The following is a 23,006-nucleotide window of genomic DNA, read 5'->3' as shown; positions in this document are numbered from 1 at the left end:
TGGGATTATAGGTGTGAACTCCCTGCCTATTCTTATTCAAGTATTTTGAGAATGTGTGGGAAGGGAAATGCAGTCAAAAACTATACAACCATATTCTGATAATCCACAGAGAAACGTAACCTTCACACATACATTTCTGAACCTGATCACTCTGGTAGAAAATATATTTTAATAAAACCTTGAGTCTCATTCAGCTGGTGAGCACTGATAGTATACTGGTTAAGAGCACAGGATGGATAAAGAAAATGTGGCACATCTACACCATTGAATACTATGCAGCCATAAAAAAAGGATGAGTTCATGTCCTTTGCAGGGACATGAATGAAGCTGGAGACCATCATTCTCAGCAAACTAACACAAGAACAGAAAACCGAACACCACATATTCTCCCTCATAAGTGGGAGTTGACAAATGAGAACACATGGACACAGGCAGGGAAACATCACACACCAGGGCCTGTTGGGGGGTAGGGAGCAAGGGGAGGGATAGCATTAGGAGAAATACTTAATATAGATGATGGGTTGATAGGTGCCACAAACCACCATAGCACATGTATACCTATGTAACAAACCTGCACGTTCTGCACATCTACCCCAGAACTTAAAGTATTAAAAAAAAAAAAGAGCATAGGTTCTGACATCAGCCTACCTAGGTTCAAATCCTACCTCTGAAAACTTGGAGCTATGTGACCTTGGGTTAATTACTGAATTTCTCTGAGCTTCGCTTTCTATATCTGCAAACTAAGAATAATTACCAGTATCTATTGCATAGGGCTGCCATGAGAATTAAACGAGATACAGAATATAAAACACCCAGTATGGTGCCTGGTACATATTAAGTCCTCAATAAATGGGTTCTCTCATTATCACCACTTGCTGAGGCCCATGCTTAGGTGCAGGAGATATACAGGAAGCATCTACAACTTGGACTCATTATTTTCAGGGATTGAAAATGAAAGCAAGAACAGGACATGATCACCAAAGGGAAGGCAGCAGGCAAAATATTAAATTAAGATAAAATTTGAGTCTTCCCTGGGTAGATACCCATGGTTTCTACTTGCAGCCTGTGCAAAAGATAGAATGACCTTCAATACTTAATGCAACTGTGAATCATCGTCAGAAAACCACATGATCTTATATTAAATATCTGAAAGAACAGTTATATTTGGTATCAGAGCATAATTTGTTTTTTTGCTCAGAATCCTCATGTAGCTTGTTTTCCTTTTGGATTTTAATGGCTCTTTACAGCCTCTCAAATAAGTGAACCTCATGTCCAACCTGTTCAAGGCTCTGCACAATGTTATCCTTTTTTTAAAAAAAATTATTTATGTATTTATTTTTGAGATACAGTCTCCCTCTGTTGCCCAAGCTGGAGTACAGTGATGCCATCTTGGCTCACTGCAACCTCCACCTCCTGGGCTCAAGGGATTTTCCCAGGCTCAAGGGATTCTCCCACCTCAGCCTTTTGAGTAGCTGGGACTACAGGTGTGTACTATCATGTCTGGCTAATTTCTGTATTTTTTTTTTTTTGTAGAGATGGGGTTTCACCATGTTGTACAGGCTGGTCTTGAACTCCTGACCTCAAGCAATCCACCCCCCTCGGCCTCCCAAAGGAGGAGGGACTACAGATGCGAGGTACTGCACCCAGTCCAATTTTATCCTTTTCAAACATTTCAACTTTTATCTCACATAAACCCCTTATGCAAACTCACTATACTGCCAAACTACAAAACTTTCTAGTTAGGCTGTTCTGACTGCACCAAAGTACTGCTTTCTATAGTAGCTAAAGTAGTATATTTCTTGTCTAGTCTACAGGCTGAAATCAGGAACCCCATCTTAGATATCTACATATTTCCCCATAGTGACTAATCTGTAATAAGTACCTAATTAATATTTGCTAAAGAAATGTATTACCTGTCCTTCTACTCATTAAGATCATTTCTACAAATGAACCTTTGATGTCCTTTTTTTCAAAGCTATTTTCCTCATTCAACTGACAGCTTCCTTTTTAAACATCCTGATTCACCAGATAATCATTACATTTATTTAAAAAGTTGCACTTCTAAATTTATCCTCATGTTTTAGATTTTTTAAATTCCATACATCTGTGAGAATCCTCTCCTTAAAGCCTTTATTTTTTTTTGCTAGGGCTCTTTATAAAATAAATATTGTTTCCAGATAGGCTACTTATACCAATATCCTTAAAATGATAGAATAATATAATAACTACTTCCTACCTTCATGGTTACTGTGATGGTGCTATTTACATTTGCTTTATGCAACCAGCCTTGTTTTATCACACCACCCTTCTGAGAACATAAAGAAGATGAGTCCTGAAATAGAATAAAAATTATCAGTAAAACAACAGCCAGTCTGACATCTAGTTAGCCAAACATTTAGGGGCACAGAACGAGGCCCTCCCCCATTTCCTGATTAAAACATAAAGTCCCCTCTTCCCCATGAGGATTTAAAATAGTTGACTGTAGAATGAAAGGCTCTGTGCTATGCATACAGTAGGCACTCAGTATTTACTGAATGGTATGGGCTCTCTTCTGGGAAAGTCTTCTGTATTATGTAAACAGTCGAACTGCACCTCAAAATGTCACAGATATCTGGGCCATCTGTCCCAAGAGAAATCTGTCAGGCAGCAGAGTCCAGATGAATCACCATTCCACATGCCCAACTTGAGAAAAGCAACTCCACGAGCATGTCCCACAGGTGGGGGAACATGTTTATGTGCAAATCACAGCCCCTCTCACTTGATTTTTTCCCTAAACCCTACTTGGAAATACAGCAATTAAAAAAAAAAATTAAAAAGCACTCAGTTGGAAAGCTGGCCACAGGTCATTCCAAAACAATTATTCCCTTCATATTTTCTCAAGAAATTCCCTTTGAAATCTTTTCCAGCAAAGTGACTGTGAAGAAACTAGCACAGTTACCCTCACTGTTGCCCTCATTCTTACCTCATCTTTCTCACAATCTTCATCTATCTCAAATACATGATTAGGAATCTTTTCTGGTCTCAAAGATTTGCTGAAAATATAAGAGAACTGTCTTAGACAACAGAACAGACCAAGAAACAAACAAACAAAAACCAGAAACACAACAATAATGACAGCAACAGATAAAGCAAGATGAGCAGACTTCTTTCTTTCACAAACAAGAAAAAGCCAAGACATCCTATTCTCCTTTCCAAATTCAGATTCTCCCCTTTGAGTAAACTTACTGTAAGTTTTTGTTTCTATAAAGACTCCCACATATGCGGCCAGCAGCAAAGACATTAACTAAGCCCAGAAACTCAGGGAGGGCAGAAGTTGCTAAGGAACCTGTGCCAGAGCTGTTACCTTTTCCTTCCCTGGGTCAAAAAGCAGGCCAGGCACCGTGGCTCACGCCTGTAATCCCAGCACTTTGGGAGGTCAAGGCAGGTGGATCACCTGAGGTCAGGAGTTTAAAACCAACCTGGCCGACATGGTGAAACTCCGTCTCTATCAAAAATACAAAAAAAATTAGTCGGGTGTGGTGGCAGGCACTGGTAATCACAGCTACTCGGGAGGCTGAGGTCGCTTGAACCTGGGAGGCGGAGGTTGTGGTGAGCCAAGATCATGCCACCTGCACTCCAGTCTGGGTGACAGAGTGAGACTCTGTCTCAAAAAGAAAAAAAGAAGTAACACAGTATAATTCTGGTTCTTCCATTTGTTTGTTGTATGACCTTGGACTGGTCATTTTAGGACTCTTGTTTCGTTTTTCTTTTTTTTCCCAAGGATCATGCCATCATATAGGACTCAATTTTCATCTCTTGGAAAATGCTCTGAAAACTACAAAAAGCTACACAAATGTCTTATTCCTCTGCTATTTGTTCCAAAAACATTTCTCATATGACATCCTGTGAACTATCAGTACTGGAGATGAGAAAATGGAGAGCTCAAACAGGTTAAGTGACTAAGTCATGATCATCAAGCTAGCAGGTGGCAGAAATAAGATTTGAACCCCAACGGTCTGGCTCCTGGGCCAGTGTGCTCATGCCAATCCTTCAATTCAACTGAAAGAGATGCACTTTTTTCAAGGGATGTCTGGGTTCATCAAACTGAACTAATTATCATCAAGCTTTTTTACTGACACTACTGGAAAATGCTCACTACATTATCCACCATCAGCCAAATTTTAGTTTATGATCAATACAGGTTCACTAAAGCCAAAAAGTAAGCTCTCATACATTTTGGAAAGCATTTCAAAGAGGAAAGTTAAAACAATTAACGAAAACACTGAAGTTAACCAAACATGCAGGTTATTTGAAGTTTGGCTTTATTACAAATTATAACTGAAAGGTTTCACAAGTGGTTTTCAAAAGGTAAAAAAGCTTAATAATTCTCCTGCTGCATGTTTTCCTGGAATGCTAAACTTACCATGGCAACATTCGAAAGTCCCCAGAGAAGTCCTCATATTTGTAGTTTACCACGTGCCAATCTGTGCTATAGGTTTTAATACACTGAAAGAAAATAGGAATCTTGAATTCGAAACATAGGAAAAGTACATATATATCCACTTTTTAAAAGTACTGGTACTATGCTGACAGGCTTTTTAAAACCATCTGGTGTAATCTCAGCACTTTGGGAGGCCGAGGCGGGCAGATCACCTGAGGTCGGGAGTTCGAGACTAGCCTGGCCAACAAGATGAAACCCCATCTCTACTAAAAATGCGATAATTAGCTGGGCATGGTGATGCACATCTGTAATCCCAGCTACTCGGGAGGCTGAAGCAGGAGAATTGCTTGAACCCCGGAGGCAGAGGTTGCAGTGAGCCAAGATTGCATCATTGCACTACAGCCTAGGTGACAGAGCAAGGCTTCATCTCCAAAAAAAACCCCCACTATTTGGGAATTATTGGTACTGGGATCTTCCTTTATGGATTAACTCTGTCTCTCTTACCCAGTTGGTGGCAATAAATCCAAAGTCATATGCCCTTTGAATACTCTGACTCTCAGTCCAAAGAGTATTCAAATCCAAAAGAAAAACACTGAGGTCATATGCACCGTGTGGAAATGTTTAAGCTTTATCAACTGCATCACATCATATAGACTTGTTATTTAGGCCAAATTAATGTTAGTAATTTTATTTTACCTTTACATTAAAGGAAGACTACTTTAAATATTTTACATTTATTTATAAATAGGTTACAAATATATATATATACAAATACTATATGTGTGTGTGTGTGTGTATATATATATATATATATATATATATTTTTTTATATATATCCCTGAGATGGAGTCTCGTTCTTGTTGCCCAGGCTGGAATGTAGTGGCGTGATCTTGGCCCACTGCAACCTCTGCCTCCTGGGTTCAAGCGATTCTCCTGCCTCAGCCTCCCAAGTAGCTGAGATTACAGGCACCCACCACCACACCCGGCTAACTTTTGTATTTTTAATAGAGATGAGGTTTCATCATCTTGGCCAGGGTGGTCTTGAACTCCTGACCTCATGATCCACCCACCTCGGCCTCCCAAAGTGCTAGGATTACAGGTGTGAGCCACCACGCCCAGCCAAATATTGTATATATTTTAAATACATGAAGAATATTCTTCTGTGGACTTTGAGTCTCTCACCTCTTTGACAAATAAACTCTGGGCCCTCTTTTCAGCATCTTCTGGTACAGTGGACTGCACCGTTCTGCGCTGACGACCTATCACCGAGATCTAGAACACAAAGGACATTCTTGCTGTAAGAACTGGCTTGGAAAATAGGGGTTTTTCTTTAAAGAAGTGCGTGTGAACTCACAGAGATATCTTCCATGGGAAACATAAGCAGATCTCTGAGGGGGTCGCTGTAAATCTGGGTTTTTCTTTGGGCGATAACATTCTCATAGTCCAGGGGCTCAACAATTTTGGCCTTTTCCTTTATAAGAGACAAAAACAAAGTTATTATAGTCAAACGCACAAGTTAAATTCCTTTCTATGTACTAAAGATACATTACTTCACAAAAGAAGGGATTACTGATACTTTTAAGTACTTAATGGAGACACTTTCACACTTCATAGCTAGACACACACCCCAAACATATACATACACACACAGACATTCCCTTGCTAAAGATAAAGAGTTCTGGCTAGGCATGGTGGCTCACGCCTGTAATCCCAGTACTTTGTGAGGCTGAGGCAGGTGGATTGCTTGAGCCTCGGAATTAGAGAACAGCTTGGGCAACATGGGAAAACCCCATCTCAACAGAAAGTACAAAAATTAGCTGGTTGTGGTAGTGCATGCCTATAGTCCCAGCTGCTCGGGAGGCTGAGGCAGGAGGATCACTTCAGCCTGGGAGGTCGAGGCTGCAGTGATCCATGATTGTGCCACTTACACCGGGTTGCCAGAGCGAGACTCTGTCTCCAAAAACAAAACAACAACAAAAAAGTTCTGGAGAAATACAATTGTGTTATTCTGCTTATCTGTGTACCTTCTAAAAATTATTGAATTTTAAGTAAAACAAAAAATGGTATACTTGGAAGTCTGCCTGTTGGTATTTACTGCATCTGCACTACTCTATGGGCAACTTTGGGGGAGAAAGTATCAACATTCATGTTCCTACCCTATACCGGTGACACTGTCCCATGGGCGTACTAACTGCCAGCATAGCTGGGGCAGGCATAAGTACTAGATAGAGATGCTTGATCCCATGGGCAGGTTATGAAAAGGTGGGGTTCAAGGTGACAAAATCAGTGGATCCCTGCTGGACTTCTAGGCAAGCTGGTCATTGATAGTAGGGCCCAGCCTGAAGCTAAAGTAAGTAGAAGCAGGGTCAGTCATGCTAAGAAAGCCAGGACGTAACATAATAAGCATAACGATAAAGTTCACATGTACTGAGCCCTTTCTATATGCCAGGTACTATGCTAAGCACTTTCTGTACATTTTTTCATGTAATACTCACAGCAACCTATGAAACAGGTTGAATCATTATCCCCATTTTACAGATGAGGAGACCCTGGGCCTAACTCAGGTTGAGTAACTTGCCTGTCTTCATAACTGGAATTCAAACGCAGATCTGTGACTGCAAAGGCTCTGCTTTCTTCCCCCTCAGAAATACATAAAGACAGCTCCCATTTCTGTACACCCATGGGTGACCCTGCAGCTGTGTGTATACATGCAACGGACCTCAACATCTATCATCATTAGTTTTTACTGTCACAGGTGTGCATGTCATAAGACCCAACTCCCAAAGCTATATGAGGTGACCCTGACTTCCACTGGCCATCACTACTGTACTGCATCCACAGCTCATGCACCCACAGCTGTCACATGTGCACAGCACCAGCCCTGACCCCTGCAACAGCAGAGGGGAGAAAAAGAAGAAAGAAATATACCAAGATTCTCATGTACATGGTACTGAACTGGGAATGGGATCCCACTATTTATCTTCCTATCATTTTTTTCCTTCATTGAACTTACCACAATCTGATATACCATCTATGTCACCTCTCTGACTATTTAAGGGCAGAGATTTTTAAAAATTTGTTTACTGCTTTAACCACAGCACCTATAATAACCTGGCACATGGTAGGCATCTAGTCATTAATTGCTGATGAACTTTGATATACTCAAATTCAACAAGAGCCATGTCTCAACACACTATTCTAAACCAAGCTGGGCAGACAGTAGCAATTTTTAATGATGATGTTTTATATAAAATTATTTCCTTAAAATTTTCTAATAAAAACTGTATTAAAAAACTCAAATGTAATTTATATTAAGACTTAATATTATAATAGAATTGGGGTTATACTTGTATTTGTGTACATAGTATCTTAAGTAATCTCTAGTAACACTACATCCATAGAAGCCTTTGAGAATAGTTTTTACACATGGTCAAAACAGGTCACAGCTATACCCAATTTCCATATCTGAAGGACATCTCAGAGTTTCCTGTAGAAGATTGCTTAGAAAGATTAACGTAAACCACTCTGACCAATGACGTCAGTGTTCAACAAGTTTAAAAGATCCTAACAAAGATACGCTTTATTTCAAGTCTTAAATTTGTATTTGTAGACCCATGTCTACAAAGATCAAAGCAAGTCGATCATCCTTCTCATGTCTGCAAATACTACTGCAAAATGAGTTGAAATAAAAGAAAAAATCCTGTTTGAGGAATTCAGATTTTCTGAAAGGAAAATCTGACCCCTTTCAGCCATACCTACTGTGTTTCCACAGTAGAAACTGACTGCATCTTCTAGCTCTAACACTCACAGTCTGAGACCAATTTCTCAGAGAAGTTGAATGAATAAAGTCCTATCAAAGAAAGCAAGCTAGAGGCACTAAAAATAATCTAAGTCTTGCTTTTTGTGCCAACTATTTCCCTAGTACGGATTGTAAAAACAGTCCTCAAATTTCAATGTTTCACCTGTTGAATCTGTCAACTTCTCTGTACAATAATTTCACAAGTATGTACTTCAAGTATATTTGAAAAAGAAAAAAAAAATAAAGAAAATCCCCCTTCAGCTTTCTTTTTCTTTCTTTTCTTTCTTTCTTTCTTTTTTTTTTTTTTTTTGAACTAGAGTTTTGATCCTGTTGCCCAGGCTGGAGTGCAATGGTGCAATCTCAGCTCACTGCAACCTCCACCTCCCGGGTTCAAGTGATTCTCCTGCCTCAGCCTCCCGAGTAGCTGGGATTACAGGCGTCTGCCACCACACGCAGCTAATTTTTCTATTTTTAGTAGAGATGGGGTTTCACTGTGTTGGTCAGGCTGGTCTTGAACTCCTGACCTCAGGTGATCCACCCGCCTCAGCCTCCCAAAGTGCTGGGATTACAGGCATGAGCAACCATGCCTGGCCCTCCTTCACCTTTCTAATGTAGCTCCAAATTAATATGAAAAGAATATGTCAAAATGAATCACTGTTTATTTTTTTAATGTATGGGGTACAAAGTGGTGTTATGATTTTTAATACAATGTAGAATGATTAAATTAAGCTAATTATCATGTCTGTCACCTCAAATATTTAAAATTTCTTGTGATGAGAACATCAGAAGCTCATTCTTAGTGATAAGATGTACAGTACTCAACTATTAGGTATATTCAGCATGCTATACTATTGCTCTCGAAAAAACAAAACTTATTCTCCCTGTTTAACTGAGACTTTGTATTCCACCATTGACCATCACCTCCCCAGTGCCTCCAGCCCCCACCCTCTGGTAACTACCATTCTATTCTCGGCTGGTATGAGTTCAATTGCTTTAGATTTCACATATAAGTGAGATCATGCAGTATTTGTCTTTCTCTATCTGACATATTTCACTTAGTGTAATGTTCTCCAATTCCTGAATCACTCATTTATTTAAATGTATAGTGTATACCTTCTAAAAATAAAACACAGCTTGCCACATATTTTGAAGGTCATATATTTATGTTATAGAAACAAGGTTTCACTTTTCGTTTAAAACTGATTAAGCATTCTGGGTCTTCACGCCTACTTCCTTTGTCAGGGGTAGCTCAATTGCAGAAAAGTTAGGGTGGCTATTCTGGGTCCCACAAAGCTTCCCCTAATACAAGATTTAGGCCTGTGAATCAGGATTCATCTCTCCAAGAAGAAAGATGAGAAGAGACTCAACCCTACATTTCCCTTCCAGTAGGATTCAGTTATAACTCTGCAGTCATCAGAGACAAAGAAAACCTTTGACCTATAAAATTACAATGATTTCATGGTGGCTCTGCCCAGCAGTCTCCATCATATCCCCTATCTAACTTGCCCATTCAGCTTTCTCATTATATTATTAGACTTATACATAAAAGCTTCTGCCACACTCAAAGAGGGTCTTTCTTTCAGGTTTGTAATTTATCCTTTCTGCCAGTTTCAACACTGATTGGCCTGCAAAGGTGCTTTTACATAACTCCAAAAACCCATTACAATAAATGGTACTTGATAAACATTCAAGTAATAGCAACTTCTATATAGTTCTGGAGTAGTGCTAAGTAAAAGGCGAAGGCATTTATGCAATCTGGAGAGAAATGAGCATATGCTTCAGTCTTCTTTCCATAAGTAGTGACAGGAAAACCGTCAACCTAAATTTGGAACTGACTCAGTTTTCACCGTGGGGAAATCAAAACAAAACAAAATTTGTTCTTGAAAGTTTTCATTTACTGACTCCTAAGCTTTCTTGAATAACCTGTTAATGTATATTTGTTAATTCATTTCAAGATCACTTTGCAATCTTAAGAAAACACTTTCATACACATTCTGTTACCAAATGCTTGTCAAGTAGACAATGAAAGTACCATCATTTCAACTTTATACATCAAGAAACTGGCTCGGAGGACTAAGTTCACCTGTCTACATTAGGAGCTGAACCAGGACTCAAACCCAGGTCTCCCCACTCCTGATCCTTTTTCTTTTATTATTAGTTTCCCAAATGCAACCTATTTATATATAATCCTCATATTTGCCATGCCATCTGTATTATCATTTACTTCATATTTTTCTTCAAATCAAATATCTTCACTGAAAATATTTATTGAAAAAGAAAGCTTCATATCCCCCCACAAAGGAGAATAAATCGCATTTTTCTAATCTCTAGTAAAATTAAAATGCTAATTTTGGTACCATGGTGTGGAACATAGTAAACTTTTCCATTGCTTACTCAGGCCACTAAGGACTAAATCTCAGTGAACTTTCTATGTGCAAACTCTACAAATGGGAAGAAATGCACAGCTCCACAAATTGAGATAACTCTATTTCTAATATAGGTGGAAAGGACAGATACCAAAAAAGGAAACTTGTCAGAATAGATTGAGTTGCAGTCCACTTCCTGGCACAAAGAAAAGAAACAATGGATCCTAACTGAGGGTCATTAACAGCATCACCACTTCGACTTTACAATTTTGTGGTGGTTCCCATACATTCGCAATACAGGATGACTGACCTATCATCATCATAACTCTATGTGTATAAATATAAAACCATGCTTGCAATACTAAAATAAATACATAAAAATATACATGCATGCATATATTCAACCATCCAACCACTCATGTAGCCAAAAGCACATTTGACTAGCGAACATGTTTATGTTATCATTATAAATGTGTAAGACACAAGAAAAATCACATAGTATTTCTCTATAAGCAATGCAAAATGAGCCTGGGTTACTTCTGCTTAAATATCATACCAAAGGTCATGAGTTTACCGGTAAATCTTTCACTATAGAAGCTAGTTTTCCTTAAGAATTCTAAGAATGTCTCTTCTGCAAGTCTGAAGTGAACACTGGCTTTACAGAATGTCTCCTTTATCACACTGGGAGGGATACCAGAAAGCAGGCAGAAAGCTTAGCAGTAGGGCACAGGGCCAATTCAAAAACATCCCCGTGCCACCACTCCACCACTACCACCATCCCATCCTCCAAATTCAGTTTCAGCACAAGGAGGAACATGGCAACTACTGGTTTCAGAAAGAGAATGATGTAGCCCAAATGTTCTTTTGTGCAGTATTGCAGTCAGACTACAGTTTCAATGACATCTAAGCATTTTCTTATGAAAAATAACAGTCTTCAGATAGAAGTAGCACACTCAAAATGAGGTGAGTCTCTCCTTCCCATGATTTCTCCACCGCCTTCACTTAGGAATTTATTCAGTTCCTCTAGTCATTCAGCTCTCCTTTCCTCCCAGACATTTGTAGCAGAGGCTAGAGTGCTTTCTCCAGAGAGCATCTTAAAATAACACTGCACTCAAAATGGCCACTGGGGGCATGCCATTTCCGGCAGCACAGAAAACAAAGTGAGTTCAGCATAAAGATGCCATTTATTTAGTTCCTACTGAGGTTCAGGCCCTGTGCTAGCCCCTGGTAATGCAGAAGTGAAAAAAAAAAAAACAGACTTTGCCCTTGAGAAGTTCACAGTCTAGTAGGAAAGACAGATAAACCCAAGATGTGAGAGCTGATCACAGATTATTGTAACTTCTATGCATCTATCATGCCCTCCGATAGCCATATCTTCTTCCAAGAAAGGAACTGTACAAGCGTGTTTGCACACTAAAGTGTGTGAGTTCATCTATTCCCCATTAGATCAATCAGAAAAATTTCATCATATCGGTTTATGTGGTCTCAGATCATTTCATCTTGCCTCCTACTTTTATTCATAAACCCTGTAAGATCAGAGACTGGTAACTGTCAAGAGTGGTGTGTGACTATGAGGAGAAGCAAAAGTTGTGTTATGATTCACAGAAGTGAGAGATGCCACCACTGTAGACTAGAGACTTCTAGAGGGGAACCTTATACAGCAAGGTAACAATGGAACCAAAACTGTAAGGAATTTTTTTTTTTTTTTTGAGACAGGGTTTCACTCTGTTGCCCAGGATGAAGTGTAGTAGTTTGATCACAGCTTACTGCAGCCTCAAACTCCCTGGGTTCAGGCAATCCTCCCACCTCAGCCTCCCGAGTAGCTGGGTCTACAGGCGCATGCCACCATATCAGGCTAATTTTTGTATTTTTTATAGAGATAGGGTTTCACCATGTTGCCCAGGCTGCTCTCAAACTCCTGAGCTCAAGTGATCGTGATCCACCCACTTCGACCTCCCAAAGTGCTGGAATTACAGGTGTAAGCCACCATGTCCAGCCTGTAAGAAGTTTCTTCATAAGGTTCAAATAAAGAGTACTTGACTTTATTATGACCCTGTTTGTTCTAAATGTGACCATCTTTCACCAGCTCATCTCTTTGTCTCTTCCCCAGTAGGAACTCTAGCTACTGAAGGAGCTTTGCATAACCACAATCTAATGATGATGTCGGGCAGGGGGGCGGTGGACATATTTTTGATTAGCGCAACCCAACCTGGCAAAATAGGCATGAACATCTTTTCATAAAGATTATTTTTCAGGGAAAAACCTTGGCATAAGAATCTAAATACAAACTGCATTCAGGACACTGACCCTTCTTAAGGCAAACAGCTAAGGGAAAAGTCATACTTTCCATGAGACCTGTGGGTTATGTTTATTACCAACCCATCCTTGGCTCACCTGATTCTTATGATAGCATAAACTTCCTCGCTCCCCAACAGCCCTTATTTTCTTTCCCATCTATTGTGGCATTTACTCATATATAACGCTCTCTGGATACTTAACTGCTTTTGGGGTGGTTTACTAAGTCTCCTAGGCAGGATCAAAAACAGTGGGTGGGTCAGGAAATGGTGCCTTGTACTTTCTCTTACCACTTACATTAAGCATTGCTGTATACCCGGTTAAGCATTTTATACCTATGATCTCATTTAGTTCTCCCCCACGTCCTGTGAGAGGTTATTTTATTATGCCCATTTTACAGATGAGGAAATTGAGACTTAGGCAGGCCCAGTGTCACATATTTGTGGAGCTGGGATTCGAATCTTTATCTGATGGACTCCCGAACCAGTGCTCTTAACTATGATCCACATAAACTTTTATGCACTGAACTTAACAAAAGGAAACCATTTTCTCAGCTCCTACCATGTTTTATTTCCTTGAACGAACTTTGCATTTTAGGATTTTCTAAAACTTACTCAAACTACACTATCATTCTTACCAAAGTGAGATCTTACCTTCTTATAGCCTCATGATGCTGAACATGACTGGCTTAGAGAGCTTGTAATGTAATTGGATAAGGAGTTTTGCATTTCTGAAGCTGTTGCTTCCAATTTAGCATTTGCCATCAATGAGTAGGGATTAGCACCTTAGGTCTTTTACTTGGGGAAAGGAGTTGGTAGATTCAACTTCAAGTGGTTAAGAATCAAATTACAAAAAAAACAACAGTAGGCTATTGTCAAGGGCCCATGTCTAATGCACCTCAATATCCTTCATACAACTGAGCAGAGAGCCCTGAGAACTACAAAGCCAAAAGCTTTTCTGTAAGGATAACCAGCTGAATAGTACAAAGAGACTGATCTTACACATATGCCTTCCAAGCCAAAATGGCAGCACACAAGAAGGGCAAGTTGTTGCTGATGCTTTCAGAATTAAATTTTCAGTTCCCAGCTTTTATTTAGGAATAACAACTTACTGTTCTAAGAATCAGCGAAATACGACGTTGAAGGGCTTTAAATCTAACATAGAAACATTGAGGAAAAATAAAACCCATTTTTCCCTTAGAGTTTTAGAATAGGAAAGAAATTGTTTTAATTGCCAAATTATTTCCCTGTTCCAAGTCTATTTAACTATTTACAGAAACTGGAGAGCTATTTTTAAAAACTTACAAAGAATTTACTTTAAAAAATTCAAGAAACAAATAAGACTATATACTATGTGATAAGTTCACACTCAGTTAACAAATGTTTCTCATTACAGCCAGTTCAAATATTATGCAAATAACCTCGATTATCTACAAATGAATAAATAGAATTTTGATGAACTTTCTACCCCAAAACTCAATTTAGCCCAAACTTTACTCAACAAACTGGTTGACAGGCAGGAAAACTGATTTGAATTCAATTCCTCCTGGTTTTTTTGTGTTCACTCTGTGCTAACAAGCATTTAGATGACTCAAAAGTAAAACAAAAAGAGGTTTAAGAAATGAAAAGAAAGGCTTGAATAAATTGAGAAACTCTAAAGCGCCTTTTAAAAATTAGAATATTTTTTCTATTCTTTAGTACACCATTATTGACAGAAAGAAAAAATTTTGCCTTGGATATACATAATGACCTTCTAAAAAATCAAAGAATTTAACAAGCTCACAAAGACACATACAAATTATTGCAAATAATTCATTCCTGCAAGGAGAAATTAGATTGCACTCATTCTATGCCTATCAACTAATTTATTAGTTGGATCTTAGTGCTCACCTTAAACTTGTAAGAAATCTCTTTTTCCAGAGTTTTATAAACAGAACTCTAATCTACCTTGCTTTCTTAAGCAGAAAAAACTGTAAAGTGCACAGGCATACTATAGGTAAGTGGATTTAGCCATCGAAATCACTTACATTCCATAAAACATAACCTTCTGATAAGGTCCTGTTTGTATCATCTGAACACAGTAGCATAAACTTATTCCATTAGAGAAGCTCATTAATCTATAAAGCAACCACACATTATTTCCATACTGGATCTGACAATCTGTCTACCCATCTCATTAATTTGCTCTTGACAATGGAGTAAAGAAAACTGACGGACTCTAGTTTGAAAATCAACCTTGATAGGGGCAAAAATGCACCTTTCTACAAATGTTTTAGTTTTTCATAATCTATCATATTGAACCTACCCATTAATTGAAATTATCTCTACCTTGTTTGAGCCCACCAATATTTTAGGTTTATACAACTGCATAAGATAATATATTCTAAAAGTTAGTAAGGCCAGGCACAGTGGCTCACACCTGTAATCCCAGCACTTTGGTAGACCATGGCGGGCGGATAACCTGAGGTCAGAAGTTTGAGACCAGTCTGGCCAAAATGGTGAAACCCCGTCTCTATTAAAAATACAAAAATTAGCTGGGTGTGGTGGTAGGCGCCTATAATCCCAGCTACTCGAGAGACTGAGGCAGGAGAATCGCTTGAACCCGGGAGGTGGAGGTTACAGTGAGCCAAGACCATGACATTGCACTCCAGCCCGGGCAACAAGAGCAAAACTCCATCTCAAAAAATACTACTAATAAATAAATAAATAAGTAAATAAAAGCTATGTAACGTAAATAAGTGATAGCTCCTTTGACTTCTCTTAAGTTTACCTCTTTAAAATGTCAGGAGATGGTCCACCTTGTGGTATAATATTTCAGGATATGGTGAGGTGATTTCTGTTTATCCTGTCTATCCCACTTGTGACTAAACAGACACACCTTCTTCAGCTAGGTTTTCTTGGTGAGGTGAGGCAGGTGTCTACAGATGGCTGCCAAAAAGCCCTTCCTGATCATGCCCTGAATTTTACTGTTCTATCAGCCCTAACACGCCCTGGTCCTCCATTGCTCCTATGTAGCTTTAGTCAAGTTTAATTAAGTTTACAGCACACTCTCCTATTAATAAGTTGTAATTATTTTCCCAATTCTTGTCTCTCTAGAAACTCATCTGTCACTTTCTTGTCCATGTTCTATAGCTTTATAGGGCCTCACTGTGTGAAAGCTCCTATAGCTTAGCCTCTATCCTTAGAAAGAGTGTTAAGTCAGACCAGCATCCCTTGGGTCTTTAGCTTTTTTTAAACATCCTCCTCTGAAACAAAAAAGCCTTCCCCTATCTATAATCTTTATATTCTTCAAGTCAATTCCCTTCCCTATGACAAATCCCCTATCACCAGAGATACCATTTGAAAGAAGTCTTAGGAGTTGACCTCTATGAAAGGCTTTTTGACTGTCTTAATCTTGAGGTGATGAAAATGTTCTAAAATTGTGGTGATGACTTCACATATCTTTGAATATACTGAAAATGAAAATATACACTTCAGCTGGGCATGGTAGGTCACACTCGTAATCGCAGCACTTTGGGAGGCCTACACGGACGTATCACCTGAGATCAGGAGTTCAAGACCAGCCTGGCCATCATGGCAAAACCCACATCTACTAAAAATACAAAAAATTAGCCGGGCGTGCTGGCGGGCACCTGTAATCCTAGCTACTTGGGAGGCTGAGGCAGAAGAATCGCTTGAACCCAGTAAGCGGAGGTTGCAGTAAGCCAAAATGGCACCACTGCACTCCAGCTTGGGCAACAGAGTGAGACTCTGTCTCAAAAAAACAATATATATATATATATACACTTCAAATGGGTGAGCTGAGGATTACATCTCAAAGACTGTTAAGAAAAGTAAAACAAAAAAATAACTACTCAGTTTCACTTCCTTTTTTTTTTTTTCGTTTATGGCTCACTGGAGCCTCAGACCTCCTGGGCTTAAGGGATCCTCACACCTCAGCCTCCTGAGTAGCTGGGACCACAGTTATCCATCACCACACCTGGCTAACTTTTTTATTTTTGTAGAGATGAGGTCTCCCTATGTTGCCCGGGCTGGTCTCAAACTCCTGGCCTCAGGCAACCCTCCTGCCTCAGCCTCCCAAAGTGCTGGGATTACCAGCAAGAGCCATGGCACCCAACCTCACTTCCTTATACATACAAAACAAAACAAAAAGACACCCAGCCTCCAATATTTAGTAAGAGATGGGTTCTCAGTACAGAAATCATGTTGATCTTCATTAGAATGGTTAGGTTTCGATGTCTGAGGTTCCTACACTGTAGCCATAGATTTCACAGAACAGCCTGCTACAAAAGTGAGGCTTGATGCTCTGTCATTCCCTGAGGACTCTTCTGGAGCGCTTATAAACAGAAATAGAAAACATAGAACTTAGTTCTATAGATTTACTGAGCATTAATCATGTGTCAGGCAGTGGAGCTACAAAGCTGGGAAGGCAAAGGCAGGCAAGATGTGGGCCCTGCCCTTAACAAACTCATGGGCTAGAGGGGGAGAGAGACCCCTAAGTCAAGAGCAACAATGCAATGGAGTAAGGGCTAGGGTAGGGGATACAGAGAGTGCCATGCAGACACAAGGAGGGGAGTGATTCATGCCACTGGTGAAGGCAGTTCAGAGAGGAAATAGCTTTTGAGCTGAGACTTGAAGGACGAAATAAAAATCCCCGTGGCAGGCAAGCAAGAGAGCATAAGTCTTAGCCAAGAAGAAGAAAGCAATGTGTTCAGAGATTCTGGGGTGTACAGAACAGGGAGAAATGGCCAAGATGAGCTGGGAGGGAACATTTATGAAGGACCACATATACCAAGTCAGTGAGTTTAGATTGTTTCCTAGTGTAGGTGATGGGGAGCCAGAAGAAGTTTTTAAGCAAGGGAATGGCCTGAACAGATGTTTTACTCATATTTACGCACTGAAAGCCAGAATGTCAACATTAATGGAAATTAATCCATAAAATGACAGCATAAGCTAAAAATTTGTCCTATTGTCTATATTTTCCAGGAGTAATACACTGAATTATGGAAAACTACTCATTAGAGTTGCATACAAAACTATTGAGGAAAATAACATGAAGGTTCTGCTTGTGTGAAACGCCTTTCTTTAAAAGAGGGAAAATGTTTGCATTGTCCTCGTGCGTCAGAGATTAAATTAACCAGAATATTTCATTTGGAAAAGATCAGCTGCCAATCTGTACTTAATTTGTTCCCAGCCCCTTTTCTATGGCTAATTTGATCCAAAATGGTCCAACTTTTGATGAGAAATATGTTGGATCACAGTATTCCTTTGTTTCAATCCCTTCAATGGCTCACCAGAGTCTGTACAATAAAGCTCAAACTGTTCAGCAAGGCTCATTAGATCCCTTGTGATCTGGTCTCCATCTTCAGCCTCTAGCCCCATGCCCTCCAACCATGGTGGGCAGACCTCCTAATGGGTCATTTTATCTCATATTTAAAGATCCTGACCTCTCTACCTTGTTATATCCGCTCTTCCCACCTCAAGACCCCAAGATGCTGCTTGATCTACTCAGGTAAAGGTGACCACTCCTTTTTATTCAGTGCACCCTCTGAAACCCAGAGCTATTTCCTATGCTTCCTTTGCCATCCTAGTCCATTTCAGAGGTACCAAGGTGCAGTGCCTGATGTTTCCTTTCCTTTTCTGTCTCTCCCCCCACCCTCTTGAATGAAAGCTCTGTGATTGTAGATTGCTCTGTCCCTAGCTCCCTGAATGAGCAAAGTACAAATCCATGGCCAATATTTTCCTAACCTTCAGGATTAAGATTTTCTACCTCTTAAAATCTTTCCTAGATGACCACAATCTCCAAAACACTCACTGAAATGCACACATTAGGGTAGCTGTCCAAAAAAGCTCTGCTACTGAACACTTAATAGTATGAATCATCACCCACTTATTTATCTTTCGGTAAATTCACAATGCCATATATGAAGTTTTCATAGAACAAGGCATCCCACATGAAGAAATGTTAGGAGGTAGAAAATAGTGTTGGTGGCTGGGTGCAGTGGCTCACGCCTGTAATCCCAGCACCTTGAGAGGCCAAGGCGGGCGGATCACAAGGTCAGGAGTTCAAGACCAGCCTGGCCATCATGGTGAAACACCATCTCTACTAAAAACAAAAAATTACTTGGGCATGATGGTGCATGCCTGTAATCCCAGCTACTCAGGAGGCTGAGGAGGGAGAATTGCTTGAATCTGGGAGGTGGAGGTTGCAGTGAGCTGAGAATGCACCACTGCACTCCAGCCTGGGTGACAGAGCTAGACTCCAACTCAGAAAACAATAACAAAAAAAAAAAAAAAGAAAAAGAAAAGAAAAGAAAAAAGAAAATAGTATTGGTTGCGCACTTGAATTAAACTGAGAAGAAGTTGATGACTCAAGCAAAACTCCATTTGTGCTGGTAATAGCTTTCCCCTTGTCAAACTTCCTCCTAAACAATCTATCTCTCTCTCTCTGTCCATCCCTTCCTCCCTTCCTTGAAGCTCACATTTAGTCTGTGTGCTAAATGTGCCCACAGGAACATTTTCTTATCCCTTCCCACAAAAGTACTCCAAAAGCCATGTAGTGCCGAACATACCCAAAAACCTAGACTAGCTTTGGTTACAAGAAGTAATAGCAAGAAGCACTCCCCCACACCCTTCCTTAAGCATCCCCATTTTGTAATGCTAACCCTCATTCCCTGCAAATGCTACCATAAGACCTTAGACTAAGTAATCCTGCCTCTAGAGTCCTCTACCTATAGTGTTTGTCATCAAGGTGTTTCACATAGACAAAACTACGCCCACAGCTTCTCCTTAGTACGTTTTCCAACTAGAATGCCATCCTCTCAATGTGACAGCACGTTCGTGTCTTGCTTTCATTTTCAGTAGAACTGGGACCTCTTCCCCCACCACCCCTTATCATTTTGAACCACATCCACCGCCACTCCCCAGCCCTGGATCAAATCCCCTTCTCATTATTTCTCTGGTGCTTCTCCAAGGGGCTTCCAGCCTTTGCAGCTACTGGAGAAATTCCCAACTGGGTGCCAGGGGTGGGGTGGCTTCATTCACATAGATACAAGTCCTGGGATCAACTGGGCTCTCAGGCTTGCCCTCAAGGTTTTGACTCACTCCTTGGCAGCTCCCTAGGCCTCAGCCTGTAGAAAAACAGTACACTTGATGTTTCATGAATGGAAAAATTCCTTTCTCTTATGATAGCAATGGTGTCCCAATCAATTTGCATAGTCCAATGTAAGGGCTGTGCCCTGAATCAGATGCCTTACAATCATGCCAACAACATGTATATAACTCTGCATCCATGCTACATTTATTTGGCAGCCAATATCTCTTGGGGTACCACTCTACCCACTTCCTAAAGTAGTTCCTAACCTGGGTTTAGGCAATTCTTGGATGGGCTACACAGAATCTGTAAAACTCTAAAATTATATGGAAGATGCTGTATGTACATCTTTTTGGGGAGAGGGTTCACAGATTCCCAGAATCTCAAAGGAGTGTGTGGCCCAAGAAAGGTTAAGATCTACTGCCTTACTAGCTTCATATAAACAGGTTGCCTTGTCATCATATAAGATTTATTGGTTTTGTATAATTATAAAAGCAATACATGTTTGTTGAAGAATTTTAATCCAAAAATATGAGGAAAATATAAGTTACTTGGAAAACATAAATGACCACTGTTAACATTTTGATGGCCCTCCATCTCTTTTCATATTTTTTCTCCTTCCAGAATGGAGTCATACTACTGATTAAGTTGGTTTCTAGCAGTTACAGTGTTCCCAGTAATATAAGAGAAATTTCTGACTACAAGGAACCTTGGACCAGAGTTCAAAAACCCCTTTGATTTCCAAGATGTATCCATCAACAAATATCTGTTGCTCAAAAAGTAAGACAGAGAAATCCTTAAGTAAGTTTTCACATAAGGTGTTTAAAAATTCTAAGGATTTCAATAGGCTATGTGAAGTCCCAGCCTAAGAAAGAGCATCTTTTCACTTAAAATGACTGGATCTATATCAATTGGGGGAAAAAAAAAAAGCAGATGGCAACAATGATTATGATGATAGTCTTGGAGAGACACAATTAAACCATTAGAAGTTGGTTTTTTTAAATGATAGTTTTTCCTTTACTACCAAAATGCAGACACTCTTCTAATGATAAACGTATATACAGTATATGAAATGTGACTATATAGTAAAGGCCTGGAAATCTCACATGACTCGTAAGCTTTCTGATGAAAATTCCTGGTTTTTGAGCAATGAAAACATTAGGGAGTGATTGTGTGGCCTCCTGTGGTGGGTGACAATTCAAAGGACATCACTTGTACGATTTTGGAGTCCTAGCGTGTTTAAGGAGGAGGATTGGTGTAATTACTTCACTGCTACTTACATATTTCACTATTGAGAAAATTCTGGCAAAACAGGATTATTGCTTGGGTCAACTGAAAGATTTCTTGCCCTCTAAGTCCAGTCATTCCAATGCAATTTTCATCCCGTAGTTAAAGAATATCCCATTTTCCAGTGGGAAAACAAGTAAGTCTCTTTCTAAAATTCAAGGCAGAGCCAATTGAAATGTTATTTAGTTTTCTGGATCAGTCACCCTGTCCTCTGTTAAATCAATGAGGCTTTTCCTCTTTCTTCTGACCATTGGGATGTTTCTCTGAAGGAGCAATCTGGGCCTAGCCCATTAAAGCTTCCCAGAACTCAGGAATGCACTGGCACTACTGTAGAACCTTACAGCCTCCAGCCAGGTCAGGGGCTGGCCCCTGCTTTCTTATAAACACCACAACCTGAGAGCGGCCACTTTCAGACTGTAAGCAAGGTAGTCATCGGGCAAACAGGCAAAGGTGGCCCTTGCAAAACTCTGGTATCTTTCTCTCCCTCAGGGACCCTTGGCCAGAGTTCCTTTTGAAAGGCCCTGGGTACAGTCAGTTGACAGCACAGCGAGCTGAGAGAGGACACAAGAGATAACAGCCTTCACATCTTTGAAGCAAGAGCCATGCTCTGTGTAAGGAGGACTTGATTCAATACGCGCAAATGTGATGCTGCTCTGGGGCTTAGTGAGGGCCGTGAGAATTACCAACAACTTGAAAGCCCTGGCTCATATCTTTCGTACAAGTGGAGCTGGAAGCCAGACCTGCTGACCCCGTGTCTCTATGCTTGTCGCGGCAGCTGCTCCCAAGATGTGGTCAGGGCCTGAGAACCACTGCCCTGCTAAGGAGAGGTTTACAACAGAATAGGGCAGCTATGTTTTTCACTACTCAGGCCTTTCTTCTTTCTTTTCTGTTTGTGAATTAGGCACTAAAATTTCACGGGGAATAAGTAGGCACTATTTTGACACCTATACAGGAAGTGGTGGAAAGTGACTGTCATTTTTGCTGACAAGGGCAAATATGGTCAAATCGAAACAGAAAAGGTTTCTTATGTATTCCAAATGGAAGAGTTACAGATCATTCTTTTTTTTTTTTTTTTCATTTTCTGTTTTTCCCCGGACTTTTCTAGCACAAACAAATATTGCTGTTATAATGTTTTTTTTTTTTCTTAATGTGGTAAAAATATACCTAAAATTGACCATTTTAACTTTTTTAACGTATATACTTCGTTAAGTATATATTTTATATATAAGTGTCTGCATTTGGCATTAAGTACATTCACATTGCTCTGCAATCATCACCATTACCCATTTCCAACTTCCTCATCATCCCAAAGAGAAACTCTGTACTGATTCAACTCCACACTTCCTCCACACCGCCCCCTCCCATCCCTGGTAGCCATTATTCTATTTTCTGTCTCTATGTATTTGCCTATTCTAGGTACCTCACGTAAGTGGAATCATATAAAATTTGTCCTTCTGTGACTGGCTTCTTTCACTTAACATAATGTCTTCAAGCTTCACCATATTGTAGCATGTGTCATAATTTCCTTCCTTTTTAAGGCTGAACAATATTCCATTGGTCATCTGCTGAGGGACACTGGGCTGTTTCTGCCTTTTGACAATGATGAATAATGCTGCTATGAACACTGGTGTGCAAGTACCCGAGTCCCTTCCTTCAGTTCTTTTGGAAAGAATTTCCCAATTCCACCTAGAAGTAGAATTGCTGGATTATATAATAATTCTTTTTTTTTTTTTTTTTTTTTTTTTTT

General features: G+C 39.8%; 1 protein-coding gene across 4 annotated transcripts in view; it reads right to left on the bottom strand.

The window, feature by feature from the left end:
- The window catches only part of DOCK11 (dedicator of cytokinesis 11), a 189,154-nt gene that overhangs the window by 137,052 nt on the left and 29,096 nt on the right, over positions 1-23,006 (bottom strand). For all 4 annotated transcript variants that reach the window (XM_032258339.1, XM_032258341.1, XM_032258342.1 and 1 more), the window contains exons 2-6: positions 5,775-5,891; positions 5,603-5,692; positions 4,403-4,485; positions 2,963-3,032; positions 2,237-2,332 (exon numbers count right to left, since the gene is read on the bottom strand). In XM_032258339.1, coding sequence (XP_032114230.1) covers positions 2,237-2,332; positions 2,963-3,032; positions 4,403-4,485; positions 5,603-5,692; positions 5,775-5,891 — 456 coding nt within the window. The remainder of the gene's footprint in view (positions 1-2,236; positions 2,333-2,962; positions 3,033-4,402; positions 4,486-5,602; positions 5,693-5,774; positions 5,892-23,006) is intronic.

The sequence above is a fragment of the Sapajus apella genome, unplaced genomic scaffold (genome assembly GCF_009761245.1).
Source record: "Sapajus apella isolate SASKATOON/1434 unplaced genomic scaffold, GSC_monkey_1.0 scaffold102, whole genome shotgun sequence".
In the NCBI taxonomy this organism is placed as follows: domain Eukaryota; kingdom Metazoa; phylum Chordata; class Mammalia; order Primates; family Cebidae; genus Sapajus; species Sapajus apella.
This window is presented reverse-complemented; position numbering and strand designations above follow the sequence as displayed.